The following is a 22,785-nucleotide window of genomic DNA, read 5'->3' as shown; positions in this document are numbered from 1 at the left end:
CACACTCTCTTACTTGTTCCAACCTCGCTTCAGATGCTTGTTTCCAACCCTTTTTCTGATTTTTCTCTTCAGCTTTCTTCTTCACATTTCGACATTCTTTATCTTGTTGACTTTTTGACTCATACTTTCATATTCTTCACGGCTTTTACACTACACACACGAACACCACACCAAGTCAGGCACACCTTCACTATCACTACACTGCCCAATCACAAGAGAGCTGCCCACCTTACCTCACATTAATCCGCATTAGTGGGAACAATCCTCTGGGTGGCAGACGGACAGTTTTTCATTGCAGATTATCACCATAAGAGTCAGGAGGTGCGTCTGATATTTAATCAACGAATGTGGTCATCATTGGTTAGATATTTATTAGTATGCTGTCCTGATGAGGGCAAATGAGCCCGAAATCTGCACAGGTGGCTCTGTTTGACGTTTAACTGATGTTGACCATGTTATCTTTGTCTGTTTGACAGAGTCACGGGGCCGAGACATCGAGATTGGAGGTGAGGCTTTGGTGTCTGACTATGTCCAATGGAAATCGGGGGAGTACTCGCCACACTCCACATGTTTTGCTATATATATATATATATATATATATATATATATATATATATATATATATATATATATATATATATATATATATATATATATATAGTAGTGGGGTATGCTTACACATTGTAAGCAATAACGAACCATGCTTCCCCATTGTCTCAGGTCACTCACATGCATTTGATTTTTTTTCTTCTTTTTCTTCATTTATTTATATTTTCATTTCCAGATAATTTCCGACGGTTTTGTGATATTCATCCCGCCCCCCAGAGGGAGGGAGCGGGATATTGTAATCATCTGGTTTGTTTGTCTGTTTGTTTGTTTGTCTGTCTGTCTGTTAGCAACTTTACAGCAAAAGGGCTTTAGCAAACACTATCAAATTTAATCTACAGGTGGGCAATGAACCTTGGACGACCCCATTAACTTTTGGGTCCAATTAGATCAAAGGTCAAGGTCACAAAAAGATCAAAATCGTTTTTCGCTCATAACTTCGTCAAAATTATCTGATTTACTTCAAACTAAGCTTAATTAAGACTAAAATATTCCTTATTCTATTCCTTATAATCAACATTCAGGTTAAGGATGTATCAAATTTAAATTTGATCCCCAAAATAACTTTATGCCTTAAATGGGTGTGATTTGTTGTTCCTTGTGTAACAGCTTCGATGTCCATTGACACACAAAACATCAGCTTTCTACATCACCTAGAAGGTACCGATCTTTACTATCAGTCAGTGAGTTAGTGTCAGTCAGCCAATGGTTAGAATGAGTGTTATACATATATTGGACTAGCTTGGATCAACCTACTATACTTGACTTTTCACATGTCATTGCAGTGATCGACGTCACACATTTGCTGTGTTTGCATGATTTACCCCAATCGTAATACAAACCATTTTTTTCTGCAAATTTATTTGTAATATTGGTGACATTATATTTATTTGAAATTTCATTTGTGATAAAGGAAGTTCTAAGTGGTCAAGGGTCTCAGCTGTCAAATCTATCTGAAGGGTGTAAGTGGTCTAAATGGTGTTAAGCTCTAAGGGGTCAAAAGGGTCTTTTGGGTATTTTGCATCTTTTGGGGTCTTTGAGGTCTTTTGGGACTTCTGGCTCTTTTGGGACTTTTGGGTCTTCAGATCTTTTATGTTCTTCAGCGTCTTTTTTGGTCTCTGGGGCTTTGGGGTCTTCAGAGTCGTCAGCGTCTTTTTGTGTCTTCGGTGACTTTTGGGTCTTTTGAGTTTTGTGGGTCTTTTGGGTCTTTTAGGTCTTTTAGGTCCTTGGGATCTTTTTGGTCTTTGGAGTATTTTGGGTCTTCAGGGTCTTTTTGGTCTGGAGAAGTTATTTTTTATTTATTACATCTGTTTGGACCTTTCACTAAAGAAAAAAACATTAAGGAATTGTCAGCAGTTTAAATAAATGAAGCCCACAAAATGCTTTTTACCAAGTCGTGAAATCTGAAGCATGTCTTGTGTACACATGCACAGCTTATGACATCATCTTTATCTTTACTGCTTGCTTACTAAAACCTTCTCCCTCTGAAGCTTCACTTTTGCAAGAGAATACAAAGTGTTGTATTCTCTCATGCTCCAGCTGCATTATTTGACATTGAAATGTTTTACTCTGTTTGAATTAAAATAAGTATCAGTTTAATTGCTCATTAAAACAGCTGGCTTCACCAAAATTGAAACAATTATTTCTCGTCACACACCCAACATGTCCACCAAGTTTCGTCCAAATCTGCACACAACATTTTGAGATATCATGCTATATATCGTTGTTGGCCCAATCTCTCAATAGTAAAGAATGATTTTTTAAATTCTACTAGCCAGATCTGGACCTGGATCTTCACCAAAATCTAATCACTTCGTTCGTGTCACACACCGAACCTGTACACAAAATTACATCCAAATCCGTCCACACCTTTTTGAGATATACACACAGAGAAACAAACAGACAGACAAACAAACAGAAAGAATGGGGGAAAACATAACCTCTTTCACCTTCGGTGGTGGAGGTAATAATTTGGCTGTCAACCTGCATTTGAAGCTCCACCAGAAATTGTAGCATAAAATTGCCGAAATTCATCATTCTCAACCAGAAGTTGAAGGAATTACATGTTTTCAACCAGAAGTTGAAAGGATAGAGCTCTTGTACTCATATTTTGGACCAGCAAATACAACCCGTCGCTTTGCTGATGGGGAGCATTAAGGAGGAGGCCTGAGAGAGGAAGGAGGGGAGGGAGAGAAAGGAAGATAAGAGAGTGGGAGGGGAGAGAGAAGAGACAGGAAGAAAGAGCTAAGAAGGGGAGGGGGGAGGTGGGTAGAGCTATGCCTCACCAAATGTTGCTCTACCATGGGAGGGAAGGATGCGATGACGGGGTGAGAGGAGAGAGGAGTATGAAAAAAAAGAAGAGAAGAGAAGAAAATAAAATCCTAAAAAATATATTTTTTCGAAAATCAAAAATCGGCTTCCAGGTTTTGATGCGCACTATAATAAAACTCTTTGTCAAAAGTTTTCAGCCCGATTCGTCAAAAACTGCATGACTAGTATGCAATTATGTAGCGAACACCCATGTCCCCGACCGGCTTGTTTGTATGTTTGTATGTAATGAACAGCTCTGAAGGCCAGAGCAGTCAACCGATTTTGATGAAACTTGACAGGTATGTTGATACCAGGATCTAGTTCTATGTTTTTGAGCTCCGTTGCTATGGACACTACCGTTGCCTTGCAACGGGACTTTGAAAATTTGAAAAATCATAAAAAATTAATTTTTTAGAAAATCAAAAATCGGCTTCCAGGATTTTATGCGTACTATAATCAACCTCTTTGTCAAGCATTTTCAGCCAGATCCATCAAAAACTGTATGACTAGTATGCAATTATGTAGCGACCACCCATGTCGCCTGCCAGCTTGTATGTTTGTTTGTATGTCATGGACAGCTCTGGAGGCCAGAGGAGGCAACCGATTTTGATGAAACTTGACAGGTAGGTTCATACGAGGATCTACTTCTATGATTTTGAGCACCGTTGCTATGGACACCACCGTTGCCTAGCAACGGGACTTTGAAATATTTGGAAAACCCTCAAAAAAAATTTTTTTTCGAAGATCAAAAATCGGCTTCCATGCTTTTATATGAACTATAATCAACCTCTTTGCCAAATTTTTCAGCCCGATCCGTCAAAAACTGTATGACTATGATGGAATTATGTAGCGACCACCCATGTCGCCGACCCGCTTGTTGGGCTATCGCTGGAGAACCCTTATTTTCACTTTTTCTGTCTGTCTGTATGTTTGTATGTTTGTATGTTTGTATGTTTATATGTAATTCACAGCGATTGAGGCCAGAGGAGACAACCGATTTTGATGAAACTTGACAGGTAGGTTCATACCAGGATCTAGTTTTATGCTTTTTGAGCAGCGTTGCTATGGACACCACCGTTACCTCACAAGGGGACTTTTAAATATTTGAAAAATCCTAAAAATATATATATTTTTTCGAAAATCGAAAATCGGCTTCCAGGCTTTTAAGTGCACTATAATCAAACAATTTTTCAAAAAATTTCACCCCGATCCGTCAAACACTGTATGACTATTATAAAATTATGAAGCGACCATCCATGTCACCTATCGGCTGGTATGTTTGTTTTTTATGTAATGGACAGCTCTGGAGGCCAGAGGATTCAAGCGATTTTTATGAAACTTGACAGTAGGTTCATACCAGAATTTAGTTCTATGCTTTTGAGTACTGTTGCTATGGACATCACCGTTGCCTAGCAACAGGACTTTTAAATTTTTGAAAAATCATAAAAAAATTATTTTTTCGAAAATCTAAAATCTGCATCCAGGCTTTTATGCCCACTCTAATCATTCTCTTTGACAAAAATTTTCAGGCCGATCCGTCAAAAACTGTTTTACGAGTATGCAATTATGTCGCGACCACCCATGTCGCCTTCCGGCTTGTGTATATATACATATATATATATATATATATATATATATATATACATATATATACATATATATACATACATATATATATACATATATATACATATATATATACATATATATACATATATATACATATATATATACATATATACATATATATATACATATATATATATATATATATATATATATATATATATATATATCTTCTTCTTCTTTCAGCTGCTCCCGTTAGGGGTCGCCACAGCGGATCATCTGTATGATCCGCATAGTGATTTGGCACGTTTTACGCTGGATGCCCTTCCTGACGCAACCCTGGTCGCCTCTTACGACACAGGGATAATATACACATATATATATATATATATATATATATATATATATATATATATGTATATATATATGTATATATATTTAAATATATATATATATATATATATATATATATATATATGTATATATATTTAAATATACAGTATATCGATAAATATGTATTGGTGGTCGCGAGAGTACACTTATTCGGACTTTTCCATCTGTCTGTATGTTTTTGTGTATGTTTGTTGGGTGGTCGCGAGAGTACCCTTATTTTCACTTTTTCCATCTGTCTGTATGCAAGTTTTGTGGTTGTTCGAATGCCCTTATTTTCACTTTTCCCGTCTGTCTGTATGTAGGTTTTTATGTTTGTTTGTATGTAATGGACAGCTCTGGAGGCCAGAGGATTCAACCGATTTTGATGAAACTTGATGGGTCGGTTCAGACCAGTATCCAGTTGAAGGCTTTTGAGCAACGTTGCTATGGACATCACTGTTGCCTCGCAACGGAACTTTGAAATTTTTGAAAAATCCAAAAAAATATATTTTTTCGAAAATCAAAAATCACCTTCCAGGCTTTTATGCGCGCTATAATCAACGTCTTTGTCAAAAATTTCAGCCCGATCCGTCAAAAAATGTATGTCTCGTATGCAATTATGTAGCGACCACCCTTGTCGCCTACCGGCTTGTTGGGTGGTCGCTCGAGTACCCTTATTTTCACTTTTTCCGTCTGTCTCGATGTTTTTATGTTTGTTTTTATGGAATGGACAGCCCTGCAGGCCAGAGGAATCAACCGTTTTCGATGTTACTTGACAGGTAGGTTCATACCAGGATCGAGCTGTATGCTTTTGAGCAACGTTGCTATGGACACCACCGTTGTCGAGCAATGGGACTTTGAAATTTTTGAAAAATCCTAAAAAAAAATTTTTTCGAAAATCAATAATCGGCTTCCAGGATTTTATGCGCACTATAATGAACGTCTTTGTCAAAATTGTTCAGCCCAATCCGTCAAAAACTGTATGTCTCGTATGCAATTATGTAGCGACCACCCTTGTCGCCTACTGGCTTGTTAGGTGGTCGATAGAGTACCCTTATTTTCACTTTTTCCATCTGTCTGTATGTATGTTTGCATGTTTGTAATGGACAGCTCTGGAGGCCAGAGGAGTCAACCGATTTTGATGAAACTTGACAGGTCGGTTCATACCAGGATTCAGTTCTAGGCTTTTGAGCACCGTTGCTATGGACACCACCATTTCCGAGCAATTGGACTTTGAAATTTTTGGAAAATCCTAAAAAAATTATTTTTTCCAAAATAAAAAATCAGCTTGCAGGCTTTTATGTGCACTATAATCAACCTCTTTGTCGAAGAATTTCAGCCTGACCCATCAAAAACTATGACTATTATGCAATTATGTAGCGACCACCCATGTCACCTACCGGCTTGTATGTTTGTTTGTATGTAATGGACAGCTCTGGAGGCCAGAGGATTCAACCGATTTTGATGAAACTTGACAGGTCGGTTCAGACATGTATCTGGTTGTACGCTTTTGAGCACCGTTGCTATGTACATCACTGTTGCCGAGCAACGGGACTGAAATTTTTGGAAAATCCTAAAAAAATTGTTTTTTCCAAAAAAAAAATCGGCTTCCAGTCTTTTATGTGCACTATAATCACCATCTTTGTCAAAAATGTTCATCGCGATCCTTCAAAAACTGTTTGACAAGTATGCAATTATGTAGCGACCACCATTGTCGCCTACCGGCTTGTTGGTTGGTCGATAGAGTACCCTTATTTTCAGTTTTTCCATCTGTCTGTATGTTGGGTGGCAGCTGGAGTACCCTTATTTTCACTTTTTCCGTCTGTCTGTATGTATGTTTGCGTGTTTGTAATGGACAGCTCTGGTGGCCAGAGGAGTCAACCGATTTTGATGAATCTTGACAGATAGGTTCATACTAGGATCCAGTTCTTGGCTTTTGAGCACCGTTGCTATGTACATCACTGTTGCCGAGCAACGGGACTTTGAATTTTTTGGAAAATCCTAAAAAAATTATTTTTTCCAAAATCAAAAATCGGCTTCCAGTCTTTTATGCGCACTATAATCACCGTCTTTGTCAAAAATGTTCATCCCGATCCTTCAAAAACTGTTTGATAAGTATGCAATTATGTAGCGACCACCATTGTCGCCTACCGGCTTGTTGGTTGGTCGATAGAGTACCCTTATTTTCACTTTTTCCATCTGTCTGTATGTTGGGAGATCGCCAGAGTACCCTTATTTTCACTTTTTCCGTCTGTCCGTATGTATGTTTGCGTGTTTGTAATGGACAGCTCTGGAGGCCAGAGGAGTCAACCGATTTTGTTGAAACTTGACAGGTCGGTTCATACCAGGATCCAGTTCTAGGCTTTTGAGCACCGTTGCTATGGACACCACCGTTGCCTAGCAATGGGACTTTGAAATTTTTGAAAAATCCTAAAAAAAAAAAAAATTTCGAAAATCAAAAATCGGCTTCCAGGCTTTTATGCGCACTATAATCACCCTCTTTGTCAAAAAATTTCAGCCCGATCCGTGAAAAACTTTATGACTAGTATGCAATTATGTAGCGACCACCCATGTCACCTACCGGTTTGTGTTTGTTTGTATATAATGGACAGCTCTGGAGGCCAGAGGAATCATCCGATTTTGATGAAACTTGACAGGTAGGTTCAGACCATTATCTAATTGTATGCTTTTGTGCACTTGTATGTTTCAGCAAAATCATTTTTTTCCCCAATTAATTTCCAATCTATCTCGTGGATAAAATGTTCCATCTAGAGAAACGCGAAGTTGTTTCACCTGAGCATTATCACTCAATGCATTATTCTTATCAGTTGCAGTATCACCATCTGGCTTTTGAAAAATGATCCACAGATATCGTGGCTTTCCTTCCAGAACACCCAAATTCCACATGTAAGTGGTTTGGTTGAGTTTAACGTGTTGACATCTTTTGAGGTATGATACACCGAGTGGTTTCTTTGAGTTAAGTCTTCTATTCAACATCTCTTCTGTTTTCAGATTAGGAGTATATTCACTAATATATCAACTCATTTCATCAATTACAAATATATTCTGCTCACCAAAAGCACTACCAAAACCAAAAAGCAATCTATTTTCATTATCATTCCTTTGGAGTTTAAATCTAATTTTAAGACCACACAGAACTTTATCATGATCACAAAATCGAAATATACCTTTAAGAGGAACTGCCACAGTAAAACTATTAACTGCTTTTGAATCATCATTATACGCTCCTTTCTTTTGAGTATATCCAGGGTCTGTGGTTGTTCCCATTGACATATCAGGAATAAAACCTTCGACAGACCCATTTTCCCATTCTATCACTGAATGCATAGAGTGTAAATTTCATCATTTCAGATACAGCAGAAACATAATCAACCGCTTCAACTTCTTGTGTTCCAATGTACAAACGCACACTAGCAAACATTTTCCAGAAGAAATCATTTATGAGTGTAGCGTTTGTGTTATTCCCAGCCTTAGTGAATTTAAATTTACACAACAAGAAACTTTCGGATCGATTCAAATAGGTTTGTTGATTATTTATTTCAAAACTTTTTGTACAATTTGCATTCCAGTCTGTTCCAGTTATTGCATTTACCTTGAAGTAATCTTCTTTTTTTTGTGGAGTTTGAGATGATAATGGTATTATCCAAATCATAGATACTATAAATTGCTTCCATACTTGTATTTATTGTGGAAAAAAGATGTTAAAACTTTTGAAACCCTGACCCAAGTATTTGAATTATTTTCTGTCATTCTTGGGGGGACAACTGAGTTTTGCCTTTCTTAATTTCTTTAATTGCTTGTAATTTATGAGATTCCTCTGGGCATCTTTTATGCTCTTTTCAGCACCTGCTACATTTCCCACAGCAGAAGAAGTTGAACCAATTTGGTCTTTATGTTTAAGAATCGTTGAACTGATACCCATTAGAGTATCAATTATCCCATCTCCTCTAAATTGATGTCCAACACCCCTTTGTCTCTTAGGTTTATCGTATCCTCTACCAAGATACATACCTTCACCCTTGTAGTATGGCGAAAGGAACATCCCATCCCCTGTAATTATTTTCTATTTTCCCAACTTGTGTTTCCTCACAATAACCATCGTATTTAATTCTTGGAAAACTTCACGTAGGTGAATTCTGATGGATATAACTTCCCCATTAAAATAAATCATACAATTATCTTGGTCGGTTATCCTAAAATTTACTCTAAAACGTCCCATTAGTTTCAATCTTTTTTGAGGAGAAACCCAATAACTCTCGAAATGAATCATCAATTGTCAAATAAACCTTGTAGTTATTTTTAAGTTTAATCGTTGATTTTGAAGTCTGTTTTTGAATGTCTATAACAATATTTTTTGGTTCATCACCCTGTTCTTTCATAAGACGAGCAATTTCGCAAGATATTTGGGAAATCTCATATGCTCCGGGTGAGACTGCTATCGTTTTGTATCCACTTCCGGGATTATAACTAAACTTGTCATTTTTATCAGTTATATTAAATAAGGTATTATAAGTTTCCATGGACAATAAAGAGGCCTCATATTCTTTTGTTGGGTCAAGTTGTATTGGGTATGAGAATGAAGATGTGTGGTCGCTTGTTGTGAAATTAAAAATCAGGATTGTGCTTCTCATCTTATTAAATATGAGATAAAATGCATTTATATTGAGATTTATTAATTATTTTCATGCTCATCAACTGGTCTAAAATGGCTGATGCTTCATTAAAACAATTGTTATTTCCAGCCTTCTTACTACCTAACAACAATACGTCTTTTAACTAATTGTGATCAGTCATTTGGAAGAAAACTAACACCTGAACCAAGGATACTTAAAGCCTGAATAATGTGTTTCTCCTTCTCATTTTTCGACTTTTACCAGAAATACTAACCCTATAATTAAGAGTGTTCAGCAGATCAATATCTACTCTATCATCATTATTTTTCATATCCAATGGTTAATCAATATACTTTGATTCATCCCTCAAAGTTGAACCTTGTCTTCCATCTTTTGTGAGAAGAAACATTAATCTCGGAATTAGTTTAACAGGGGTTTGAGCAGAATTCAAGAACTTTAGTTCATCATTAAATATCAATACCTTTTCTTGAACAAGATGAAATATTACTGGTTGTTCTGTTGGAATGAGTCCTGCTTTGGTTTTTGAATCCGATGAATATTCATTATTTTGAAGAGCATTCACAATATAATCAGGGGGTCGATTAATCTCTTCCAGTTGTTGAAATATACCTTCATCATCATATTCTAATTCTCCTAAATGCTCTAATTCTTCCTCCATCATTTGATCAAAATCTTTTAACATTTGAACTTTTTTAGGAGTATATTCTACTGTGGGAACTGTGGAAACATCTTTCATTTTTTCTTGGGAAGTTTTTAAAAGTGGTTCAAAAAATTTCTCTTGTTTTCTTTCAAATGCTTCTTCGCCCGTTAGTTTCTGTCTGCGTTTCTTCTTTATGTCTTCCTATTGTTTTACAACTTTTGAATACAACTCTTGATGTTCCATAAATCTTCTTGTTCTTTCTTTCACATACATTTATTTGTTGGAAAATATCATTTAATGAATTGTAAAGATCAACAGGGAAATTTTCCTTTTCTTCAACATCCAGGTCGATGTGTTCAAATAAATCCTTTTCTTTAAATATTTCATCAAATTCTTTATTAACATTAATACGAGTTCTAATTTCTTCTTCAATAATACTTGCATCTCTGCTTTTCATACGTTTGCGTTGAGTTTCTTCATCAACATCAAAACCGAATGACAAAATCTTCACTCCGCTCAGATGTTTAATAATTTGTCTCGTTCCTTCTGGATTACTTTCTAATATCCCAAGACCACCAGATTTTAGTTTCCTTAACTCACTCTTACAATGTGAATATTTTGTTGTACCAAGAGAAACCTCCTCAAATATTTGACCTTCATTCCTCAATCGCATATGTTCCTCCACTGAAATATAGTGATAATCTTCACCTTTTACTTCTCCAGGTCTTATTGCTCTCGTTGTTGTTGATACAATGCGTATCACGGGGTGTTTTTTAAGTAAATTTGCAATGTTCTCATTTGTACTCGACAAGAACCTTGATTTCTGAAAGTTTTTTTCCAAAAGCAGATTTACCCACAAGATTTATAATTATAGTTGTCATTAAAATATGTAATTGTTTATAAAACAAAAAATATATCCCAAAATATCTTATCTTGTTTCACAACAATATATTTATATTTTTCAGTCGTGTGCTTCATGTAATCCCAAAATTCCTTTTTACTACATAATGTAGAACAATTATCTCTCCAAAAATTATTTACATCTGTTGAATTTAAATTGAATAAAATAAAAGTATTAGCATTGTTTGTGATGGAACGACAAGGAAGTTGAAAGTACAATTGACTAAGATAAATACAATTACAAGAAGAATGTCTCCCTCTTGTGTAGTAGCTGTCCATTACCGTTTGGTTTCTCTCATTAACACAATCATCAAAGATAACGAGGTTCTTTTTTGATTTATCCAAATCTTGGGGAGAGGGTATATCATCCGTATTATCAGGAAGAATAAAAGTTATCGGTTTTGATTTCTTTTTACATCTCTGTGTCTCACAAAATAGTTGAATTATATCTTCAATGTTATTATCATTTCGGTTTTTTTGAAGTTTAAATTAACCGATTATATCTTCTTTTTGAAGACCAGCATTAAAACCTTGTGAGAGTAGTTGATACTCTGGTTGAAAACTCGACTTTGTGAAAATTATTAAATTATCATAATCTAAAAAGTTGGGAGTCAGGAGCATGTTCAAAAGTAAGCAGGTTTTTCCACATCCGCTTGAACCAACTATGAGACATCTTAATGAATTTGGAAGATTTTTATGATTGTTAAATTTTATCTTATTTTCCCAAATGGGTAAAAAATCATTCATTTATATATTTGGAAAACAGGTTATTTAATTTATTATTGGCTTTTTTTTGAAATGATATTTTATCCTAAGTTCAGGTTTAATTTCAAGATAATCCATTATTTTATTTATGCAATATCTTGTGTTGATATTTCCTGGAAAATCACATTCCTGAATAATATATAACAACAATCCTTTGAACATTTCTCTAATACGTTCAGTTTCTTCCCTTGTAAGGAAAGGTGTGTTATCACCCTCATACTTTACATTCATTTCTCTAATCAATCTTGTAAAGTAATTCATTTTTGGTGTAAATCTAAAAGAATTATTTTCCTTTTTAAATTTTTTATTATCATTAATTAGAAGATAATCACAGACTATACATTGTTTATAGGCTTTTGACTCTGTGTTTAATCCCCGTCTTTCACACGCAGGACAATTCTCAAATTTGTCATGTGGAGAATCAGGATTAAACTGAAATTCATCTTTACTTTCAGTTGCATATTGACTCATATTTAATAATATTACCATCGATATCTAAATACTTTTTTTCATAACCAGATTCAACTACAATATTTTTTATATTAAAGGTAATTTTAAAATGATCCTTAACTACTATTGAACGAAATGTCATTTCACCTGATATGTTAACATCCTTTATTTCATCAGGATTTACATATTTAGGGTTGTTGAAAAAAATACAAATTTCTCCTTGCATATTACAGATGGTCTTATCTTTTCTTTCGAAAGCTTCATCCATGAGGTTTTTGTTTTGTGATACTTTTTCTTGTTTCATTGCTTTTTCTAGTTTTGAATATATTACCAGAAGGAGAGGAGAAACTTTTGTTCGAGATACTTTAATTGATGTTCTACCAGCTATACTAAAAGCCCTTCCACTGAAGGAAATTGAAGAACTCATATTATTTACCATAACTGTTTTTCTCCAATAGTTGTTATAATTATCTTTGTTCAATTTTACATCCTTGACATATTTCTCAGTATCTTTTACAAATGAAGAGATTGATTGAAACTTGTCCTTTGTGTCTTGAAACATTGCATTTATTAAGTGAAAAAAGTTGGAGAATAAAATGGTTTTAAGCACAGATTCACCTATAAATTAAACGAAATTTTCATCAAGAAAATTTTAGTTTAAGGAAAGTTTTGTTATATAAATATGGTGAATACAACATACTGCGATGATTGTAATCATGAATATAAACATTATAAAAAACACCTTCGAACCGACAAACACACATTTAATCTATTTCATCAAATATCTCCTCTTGAGTTGGAAAGAAAACATTGTGATATCTGCTCAAAGGATGTTTTGAAGAGTAGTTATAATAGACATCTTCAATCACAAAAACACAAGAAAAATGAGTTTAAAGTAAAGGGAGACTATTATATTGAAAACACTGATGGGGCATTTAAAGGGCATATAAAAATAAGGATTTTTCAATTTGGAGAACCCAGTCCATCATCAATAGCTGAATCAATTGAAATAGTGAAACCTGATGTTGAAAAGGTTATTAGAAAGACATTAAAAGAAATGAAAACTTTAAAGTTTTATATAGGAGTGAAAATGAATATGAAAAGACAAGATGAAGAACAAACTCCTTATACGAGAACAGATCTTTATTTTATAACATCATTTCAAGATTTTTTGAATAGTGGGGTTTATGAAGAACTATCAAGACAAGAGGAGGATGTTGATAATACAGTGGTAGGAAGTGGATTTACTATTTAAAAAATCATCTTTTTAGATATACACATTCTAAAATCAAACCCCCTTAAAGCTTCTTCATATATTGAATTACCAAAAGAAATAAAACTAAAGAAGGCAGTTGTTAATATTAAGAACAATGATAATAAATGTTTTCTCTGGTCTGTTCTTGCTCACTTACATCCACCAAAATGTAATTCAGAAAGAATAAAACAATATATGAAATATGAGAATACCTTGGACATTAAAGATTTTAAATTCCCAATGCCACTAACAGATATTCCTAAATTTGAGAAAAAGAATAATCTTTCCATTAATGTATATGGATTAACTGGAGAGAACAAAGTTCAGGTATTAAAGAATCCAGGGAGAAATGAAGAAACACACATTGATCTTTTATATTTTAGTGTTGGAAAGAATTCACATTACACATACATCAATAATTTATCAAGATTAATCTCTTCTCAGGTATTCAGAACAGCAAACAAAATATATCCTTGTAAGCGATGTCTTAATTCATTTCATACAAAAGAACGATTAGAACAACATTCAAAATGTTGTAGTAATCATAAATCAGCTGTAATTACAATGCCGAAACCTGGTGAAAAGATTTCTTTTGATGATTATAATAAATCTGTCATGCACCCATTTGTGATATATGCTGATTTTGAATGTATCCTAAAAAAAGATAAATACTGCTTCTCCTAATCCAAAAGAATCAGATACAAATAAATATCAAAAACATATTCCTTGTGGTTTCTGTTATTATATCAAATCATCTGTTGGAGAAAAGTATAATAAACTTGAACATTATAGTGGAAAAAAAGCTTCACAAGAGTTTGTCAAACGATTAGAAAAGGATTGTATAAGACTAACTAAATTAATGAAAGAAACAAATGAACCAATGAAATTAACTGAAGAAGAAAAATTAGAATGTAGAAAGAACAATATCTGTCATATTTGTGAGGGGAAAACTGAGAAATCTAAAGTTAGGGATCATTGTCATCTTACTGGTAAATATAGAGGTCCCGCTCATACCTGTTGTAATCTTAATTATAATTTTCCTTCTTTTATTCCAGTCTTTCTTCACAACAGCGCCAAATAAGATACACATCTATTTATAAATGAACTTTGAAAAACACCAGGGAATATTTCTGCTGTAACAAACACAAGTCAAAAGTATATTTAATTTACAAAAATGATATTCACAAAACCTTTAACTAGTATTAGGTTTCTAGATTCTTACAAGTTTATGGGAACACCACTTGCCTAACTTGCATCAAATCTAAGCTCCACGGGGTCTTTTCCAAATCTTAATTCATTCTTTCCAAAAGAGGAAATTCTTACTAAAGAGGAAATTCAAATTAAAGAGAGATTTCAAAGTAAAAAGGAAATTCTAATTAATGAGGAAATTAATGAAGAAATTCGAACTGAAGATTAAATTCTATTTATAAATAAAATTCAAACTAAGAGGAAATTCTGATTAAAAAATGAAATTCTGATTAAAGAGGAAATTCTAACGAGGGAGGAAATTCAAAGTAAAGAGAAAATTCTTACAAGTAAGGGAATTTATCCTTATGATTATATGGATTCGTTTATTAGATTTAAAGAAACACAACTTCCTTCAAAAGAAAGTTTCTATAATAACCTTTATGAAGAAGAGATCAGTGATAAGGAATATAAACACGCACAAGAAATTTGGAAAATATTTAAGATAAAGAACCTTGGAGAATTACATGATTTGTATCGAAAAACAGATGTTTTATTGTTAGCTGATGTGTTTTAAGCTTTTAGATCACTCTGTCAGAATAAAAATTGTCATAGATTAGATCCTGCTCACTATTTCACAGCTCCTGGTTTAGCTTGGAGTGCAATGTTGAAAATGACAAAATAAGATATAGATTTAATCAGTGATGTGGAGATGCGTTTGATGATTGAGAAGTCGAAGAGAGGTGGAATATCACAAGTATGTTCAAAAAGATATGCTAAAGCAAATAATAAATATCTTCCAAATTATGATAGTGAAAAAGATAGTACTTATTTGATGTATTTTGATGCTCATAATTTGTATGGATGGTCAATGTCTCAATCTCTGCCTTATGGTAAATTAGAGTGGGTGGAAGAAATGGATTATGAAAAGGCTATGATGAATATTGTTATTTCTTCTCAAGAGGAATTGAATGAGGAAGAATAAGGTTATTATTTTTGAAGTTGATTTGAGGTAATCGAGTGATCTTCATAATAAGCATAAAGACCTTCCTTTTGCATGTGAGAAAGAACCCCCAAAGAAAGAATGGTTCAGTGATTATCATAAAATTTTAATATTAAAGGCAAATCAACAGAAAGTTATTAACAACATTTTATGATAAAGAGGGATATGTTTTGCATCAGAGAAGCTTAAAACAGTTTTGAGAGAAGGATTGAGAGTAGCTAAAATTCATGGAGTTTAAAAATTTAAACAAAGTCCTTGGATAAAAAAGTATGTTAAATTCAATACAGAAAGGAGAACAAATACAAAAGTAAAATTTGAAGGGGATTTCTATAAATTGATGAATAATGCTGTCTTTGGAAAGACAATGGAGAATGTTAGAAACAGGCAAAACATTAGATTTGCAACATCTTGGAAAGAAGCTTCTAGATTGATAAATAATCCAAGTTTTGAGAGAGAAGAGGTTTTTTCAGAGAACTTTTCTGCTATTCATATGGAAAAGGAAAGTATTGTAATGGATAAACCAATTTATATTGGAACAGCAGTTCTTGATTTATCAAAGATATTGATGTATGATTACTTGTATCATGACTTAAAGAAAGAGTATGGTGAAAATGTTTCATTGTTGTATATGGACACTGATAGTTTTATCCTAGATATAAAAACTGATGATGTTTATAAAGATATGAAGAAAAATATTGGACTATATCATACAACTAATTTTAGTGAGAAGAGTGAGTTATTTTTCCAAAAAGAATGATAAGGTTTTCGGTAAGTTTCAAGATGAGTTGGGTGGAAAAGTAATGAGGTGAGTTTATTGGATTGAGAGCAAAGGCATATGCTTATAAGTATGGTGATCAGATTGATAAGAGGTTAAAGGGAATAAAGAAATATGTAAGAAAGAAATCAATAACTTTTAGAAATTATTATAATTGTTTGATGAATAAGAAAGAAGAATAAAGGAATATTAATACAATAAGAAGTTATAAACATAACATATGTGGTGAAGAAGTAAATAAAAAGGCATGAGGAGCCTTTGATGATAAGAGATTTATTTTAGATAATGGAATAGATTGTGTTCCATATGGATATTGTATGATAGAGTGTATAAAATAGATTGTGTTTTTAACAATGGGAAGATGGGTTAGGGTTTTTTAAGGGCGACCGCCGTGGTTTTTCACAATATATAAATGGTCAAACCAAGTAATAATCAAACTAAAGAGTGGAGAAAATCTCAGTCTTGGTATGTAAATGGAAAACATAATGAATGCGAAAAATATCAAACAAGTCTTATTGAAAGAATAACTAAAACAAAGGTAAATAAAACAATGAAAAAACAATTTACTACAATCTCAAAATGATATTTGGCTCAGGAGGTGGTCAAACAAGAGCATTAAGAGAAGTTTATCATTTCGTCATGCCACAAAAGGGGTATCTTAAAAAATATAAAGATTCAAATGTTTTGTTTTTAAATATTTTAGATGGGGATTATTGTGCAAAGAAAATTAAACTATTGAAGGAATTTGAGAATGAACAAATCTTTACAGGCTCAATGAGTGAGCGAAACAATATGCATTGGTTATTTGAAAAAGAGTGTCCCTGGGCTTACATGTTTCAGATATTTCTTTAGAATCACCTTTAACAAATCACATTACTACTTTACTACTTGAACAAATCTTTAACTTATTGCATTGGTTGTTTGAAAAAAGTGTCCCTGGGTTAAAAGGGGAGACAAATAAATATACCTTGGGATAAAAAGGGGGTTTACTTTTTAGGGGGAAAAAATGAATCGCTGAAAATCCCCCATTCATTTACATGGGGAAAAGTGAGCCAGAATCAGTATATTCAACCCTACTTACCTGGATCTCGTTCTAAGCTTTTGAGCACCGTTGCTGTGGACACCACCCTTGCCTAGCAACGGGACGTTGAATTTTTTTGAAAAATCCCAAAAAATTGTGAGGAACAGAAATGAAGAAAATGACGACCGCTCCCCCATTGACCCACCACACCCCTTCATCCCACCCCTCCCCTCCCCGTGTGTGTGGGGAAGGCTGAGTGTGGCTTGCATGGGTATGGCTTGTTTGGGTGTGGCTTGTGTGAATGTGGCTTATGTGGGTAGGGCAGAGTGGGGGTGGGATGAATGGGTGTGATGAATCGTGGGTGTGGCTTGCATGGGTGTGGCTTGTGTGGGTGTGGTTTATGTGGATGTGCCTTGTGTGGGTGGGGAAGGGTGGTGGGGATGAATGGGTGTGATTAATGGTGGGTTGCCTTGCATGGGTGTGGCTTGTGTGTGTAGGTGTGGCTTGTGTGGGTGGGGAAGGGTGGGGTGGGCTGAATGGGTGTGGCTTGCATGGGTGTGGCTTGCATGGGTGTGGCTTGTGTGGGTGTGTATTGCATGGGTGTGGCTTGTGTGAGTGGATACAAAGAAGGGGGCAGAGTGATAATTTTTTAATTAAATAAACACGTGTGTGGGGAAGTAATAAACTAATCTCTGCATGATGGATGTGGATATGATGGATGTTGATGTGGTGTGTGGGTGTGGCTTGCATGGGTGTGGCTTGTGGAGTGTGCCTTGCATGGGTGTGGCTTGTGTGGTTGTGGCTTGGGTGGGTGTGCCTTGTGTGGGTGGGGAAGGGTGGTGGGGATGAATGGGTGTGATTAATGGTGGGTTGGCTTGCATGGGTGTTGCTTGTGGATGTAGGTGTTGCTTGTGTGGGTGGGGAAGGGTGGGGTGGGCTGAATGGGTGTGGCTTTCATGAGTGTGGCTTGCATGAGTGTGGCTTGTGTGGGTGTGGATTGCATGGGTGTGGCTTGTGTGGGTGGAGACAAAGAAGGGAGCATAGTGATTATTTTAAAATTAAATAAACACGTATGTGGGAACTAATAAACTAATTACTGTATGATGGATGTGGATATGATGGATGTTGATGTGGTTTGTGGGTGTGTCTTGTGTGGGTGTGCCTTGCATGGGTGTGGCTTGTGTGGGTGGAGACAAAGAAGGGGGGCGGAGTGATTATTTTAAAATTAAATAAACACATTGTGCGTGGGGAACTGATAAACTAATTACTGTATGATGGATGTGGATATGATGGATGTTGATGTGGTTTGTGAGTGTGGTTTGCATGGGTGTGGCTTGTGTGGGTGTGCCTTGCATGGGTGTGGCTTGTGTGGGTGTGGCTTGTGTGGGTGTGGATTGTAATGGTGTGGATTGCATGGGTGTGGTTTGCATGGGTGTGGTTTGTGTGGGTGGAATCAAAAAAAGGGGTGGTCAATTTTTGAATTTTTTTTTTCAATTCATTATCTTTGTCTTTTGTAATTCCTGTGAATAAAATGAACCTAAAATCTCCTATAAAATCGTATAATTGTAGGACCAAGTAACTGTATCCATTACATCAACAATTTAAAAAAAGTTACTTTGTCCATCGCTTAGTATAACCTTTTTCAAAATGAGATTTCCACCTGTATATTCTGACGTTAATTACTTTTTCATATTCTAATTTTGCAAATGGTTCTGATGGCTTCGATTTTGTTGAAGTATGAATTGTATCCTTGTATTATCTACAATGTCCAGAATTAAAGATAACCATTGTTGAGAACCGAGTTGAGTGAATTGTTTATGCAGTCTCTCTTTTAAAGTGTAATTAAAATGTTCAATAGCAACTGCTTTTCCTTCATTAAAGGTGCTGCATAATGTAATGCCGTTATCTTTAAGAAAATTCCTAAATGTTTTGTTGTAGAACTCCGTACCCTCATCAGTCCACAATTTTATAGGTTTTCTCTTGCTTTTAGTAAATATCTGTTGGAAGGCTAACATAAGAGTATCACCTCTTGTTTTTCAAAGTAAGAGCCCACGCATATCTACTGCTCAAATCAATAACCGTTAAAGCATACTTGTACCCCTTATCATTATTGAGTTCAATGAAGTCAGCGGACAAGAGATAATCAACTTATTTGGAATAAATCTTCCTTCTATTAAACTTTGTGATCATTGGTTTATGTAGTTCATCAGCTAATTGCTCTTCAATCTTAATGACATCATTAGAGCCTATAAGTTTTTTTGAATTTCCAAGCCCAAGTTTCAATTGAGCACTGATCATCTTCTTCATGATGAAACTATCAACTTTTTCTCTCTTGGTTGGATTTTGTATCAAAGACAAATTATACAACATTTCTCGATCCACTTCATGTTTTTCTTCCAATGTCATGCTCTTTCCAGAAACAATATCATGCTTCATACACACTTTTTTTTTTGTATACCTTGTCGAGGCTCATATGAGAGCTAACACACAACGCACATCAAGGGGGGCATGAGACAGGAGGGGAGGGAGTGGGAAGGACAAAATAGTGGGGAACAGAGACATTTGGAGATCTGTGGAAGGGAGAGGGATGGGACGGGGAACATGGGGAATAGAAGTTGGACATTACAGGGACTTTCAGGAAGGAAAGCAGGGAATTTGAAGGAGGTGGGCTTGGGTTTAGGGACTTCATCAACCCTGTATTTAGGTTTAGAACGAGGTTTAGGATTGTTAGCCTCATCTTATCATTAATCCAAGTTTGTTCCTGGACCACAGAAGGAATACCCTGGTAGATTTAATTCCACTGTATTCCAGTTCTTGTAAATTTACTTTCTGGTAAAAAAAACTTTTGTATATCTCCCCCACGTTTTTGTTTGGAGATGAATTTACTCTTTTTAGAGCCACACACTGAACACATCCCTTTTGTAAGACCCTATTATTTTTACTTTTAACATACAAGATATTTTTAGTGTTAGTTTTCTTTTTACATTTGAGACAATAACTCGTTTATTTGTGAGAAAAATTCTGACAGAGTAAGAAAACTTTTTAATTTCCAATTGTTAGAGCAAAAAAAATTTTTTTGCAACTTTTTTTTCAACAAAATTTCGATTTTATTGGCATTTCTACATGTTATAAGTGATTTCCAAAAAAAAAAACATGCCAAAATTATAATTGCAGCTGATTTTTGAACTTCAGGTGGATATACCCAAGTAAAATCAATTTCTGTCTCAAGGAATCTAGTTATGACGAATGAATTGAGTATGTAAAAGTTAAAAGTAAAAGGGAAAGTTGCAAACTATAACTCTGTAAGCACTGTTGTCAAATTCAATGAATAGGATATCAGGTTCGCTTGAGTGACCTAGCAGTATTGGTGGTGGAGGTTTTGCACTCTACCGAGTGCTTCCCCTCAAGTTAATTCATTGTTTTCCTCCTCAGTGCATTGAGATCGATTTATATTATGTAATACCTTCAATCTTTTTTTTTATCTCATTGGTTTCAAAATCTCTCACTCTCACTCTCACTCTCACTCTCACTCTCACTCTCACTCTCACTCTCACCCTCACTCTCACTCTCTCTTACTCTCTGAAACCAATAAAATTTCTTCTGAATTTCTAAAAGAGCCTTGTATTTTCTCAACTTTCATTTTTTTTCATTATTTATCCCCACAGGAACATCAGCTGGGGGTGACACAGATAGCAAATAAAGTGTGGTGCAGTTATATGCAGCACACTCTAACTGAGAATTTAAAATAAATGACTCAAAACATACATATCACCATATAAATTTGATAATAAGACGAGAAGTACAACATAAAACACAATATAACCTCACATGTGGTTCCATGATATCAAAGTTATTTCATATGTGTTCATTTATAAATAAAGATTCATCAATAAATAAACAAGCGTTAGATCTTTTTTGCTCCCATCTGAACACCTGACACATCATTTGAGGAACCCAAATTCAAATTCCATTTTCCATATTGTCCATTGTCTACTCATGACCAAAGAGTAACGAATGGAAATATATAGCAATGTCAACTATAATTGTCTTTGCCTTGCATTTGATTTATGAGCAAGCTATAACAATGAAAGACATGACATGAAGTTCAATTGTGATGTCAGATAATCCAACGAATGAGGAAGGAAAGTGCAGCACCATTGATACAACCAATGGATATAAAAAACACCATGAGACTTCCAGCTGTTTTTGCATTCTTGGGCAGTGCCATTCTGTGAAAATATAACACAAGAAATTAAATTATTAACTCGTTTCACTCAATGCACTTCAATGAAACATGAAAGACAAAAAAATTCGTATAGTCAAGGGGAAAAACTGCCAGAGGGAAATATGAGTGCGGCAAAACATCCAGGCGGACATTGTGATGACCCCGAGTCTGGAAGGACTATCCTTATTGCTGGTGCAGTGGAGACAAAGTGAATACCATGGGAGTGATAGCACTTATTATAGATCTATGCTAGTTGATGAGGGGATGAGAATACTCTTGCACTCCCGTGCTAACCGATGGGATATTGCAAGCAGTTTGAGCACAACACAAAGAGGACCGACTTGAGAAGCGTAGATCTACCCAGGATGTCAATGCCAATCTACAGCTATGTTATTTGCCCCCTTCTTTTTAGCAACCTCATCTCCATCCTTAGTTGCTATAAATTTGGGGAAAAGCTTCCTCCCGCAAAGTTTCATACATGCGGGCAAAAATAGAGATGACTACGGTCTTATGTAGGCCTACAAGTCTAAAAGACCATGGTCAGTAAACTCTGACAAAGCACCGTGGAAGACGGTCCACTTCCATTTCAGACATATTTTCCAACAAATCGACAATGGGGATCGCCATGAGTGGTGCTCATGATCAAGTTATTTTCATAGCTTGTCAGGCTGAATAATTGGAGGATGTTGAGAAGGCTTCCAGCAAAACTGCACTGGCTAGCCTAAGTCATATACTGGATGTTACATGAGGAAACAAAGGCCTCATACACAACAAATTTGGCCATGTTGGACAATAAATTCTACCAAGCAGAGTAACGAAGAAAGTTGAAATTTTGAGGAAGGAGTTAGTTGCGAGGTGGGTGTGGTGGTGGGGGGGGGAGGGAGGGGGAGAGGTGCTGGTAAATTGTATGCAGCGAAATTGAGGTTTCGATCTTACTGATAAAGGGTTACATCACATGCCCACTCAGAAGTGAGAAAGTGCCTGGTGAAATACCATGAAACTCTGACATTTGCAGATTTGACATTCGCAGTTCATAAAATGTGACCTGCTTCTACAT

General features: G+C 35.2%; 2 protein-coding genes across 2 annotated transcripts in view; one reads left to right on the top strand and one right to left on the bottom strand.

The window, feature by feature from the left end:
* LOC147035686 (uncharacterized) overlaps positions 1-22,785 on the top strand; it is a 61,097-nt gene that overhangs the window by 19,718 nt on the left and 18,594 nt on the right. Inside the window, 1 exon segment of the mRNA XM_085846664.1 lies at positions 477-506. Coding sequence (XP_085702790.1) covers positions 477-506 — 30 coding nt within the window.
* The window catches only part of LOC147035685 (equilibrative nucleoside transporter 1-like), a 45,065-nt gene continuing 42,694 nt past the window's right edge, over positions 20,415-22,785 (bottom strand). The window contains exon 7 of the mRNA XM_085846830.1: positions 20,415-21,732. Coding sequence (XP_085702956.1) covers positions 21,621-21,732 — 112 coding nt within the window. The 3' untranslated portion in view covers positions 20,415-21,620. The remainder of the gene's footprint in view (positions 21,733-22,785) is intronic.

The sequence above is a fragment of the Eptatretus burgeri genome, chromosome 1 (assembly GCF_056783735.1).
Source record: "Eptatretus burgeri isolate ZD-2024b chromosome 1, Ebu_testis_v1, whole genome shotgun sequence".
Classification (NCBI taxonomy): Eukaryota; Metazoa; Chordata; class Myxini; order Myxiniformes; family Myxinidae; genus Eptatretus; species Eptatretus burgeri.
This window is presented reverse-complemented; position numbering and strand designations above follow the sequence as displayed.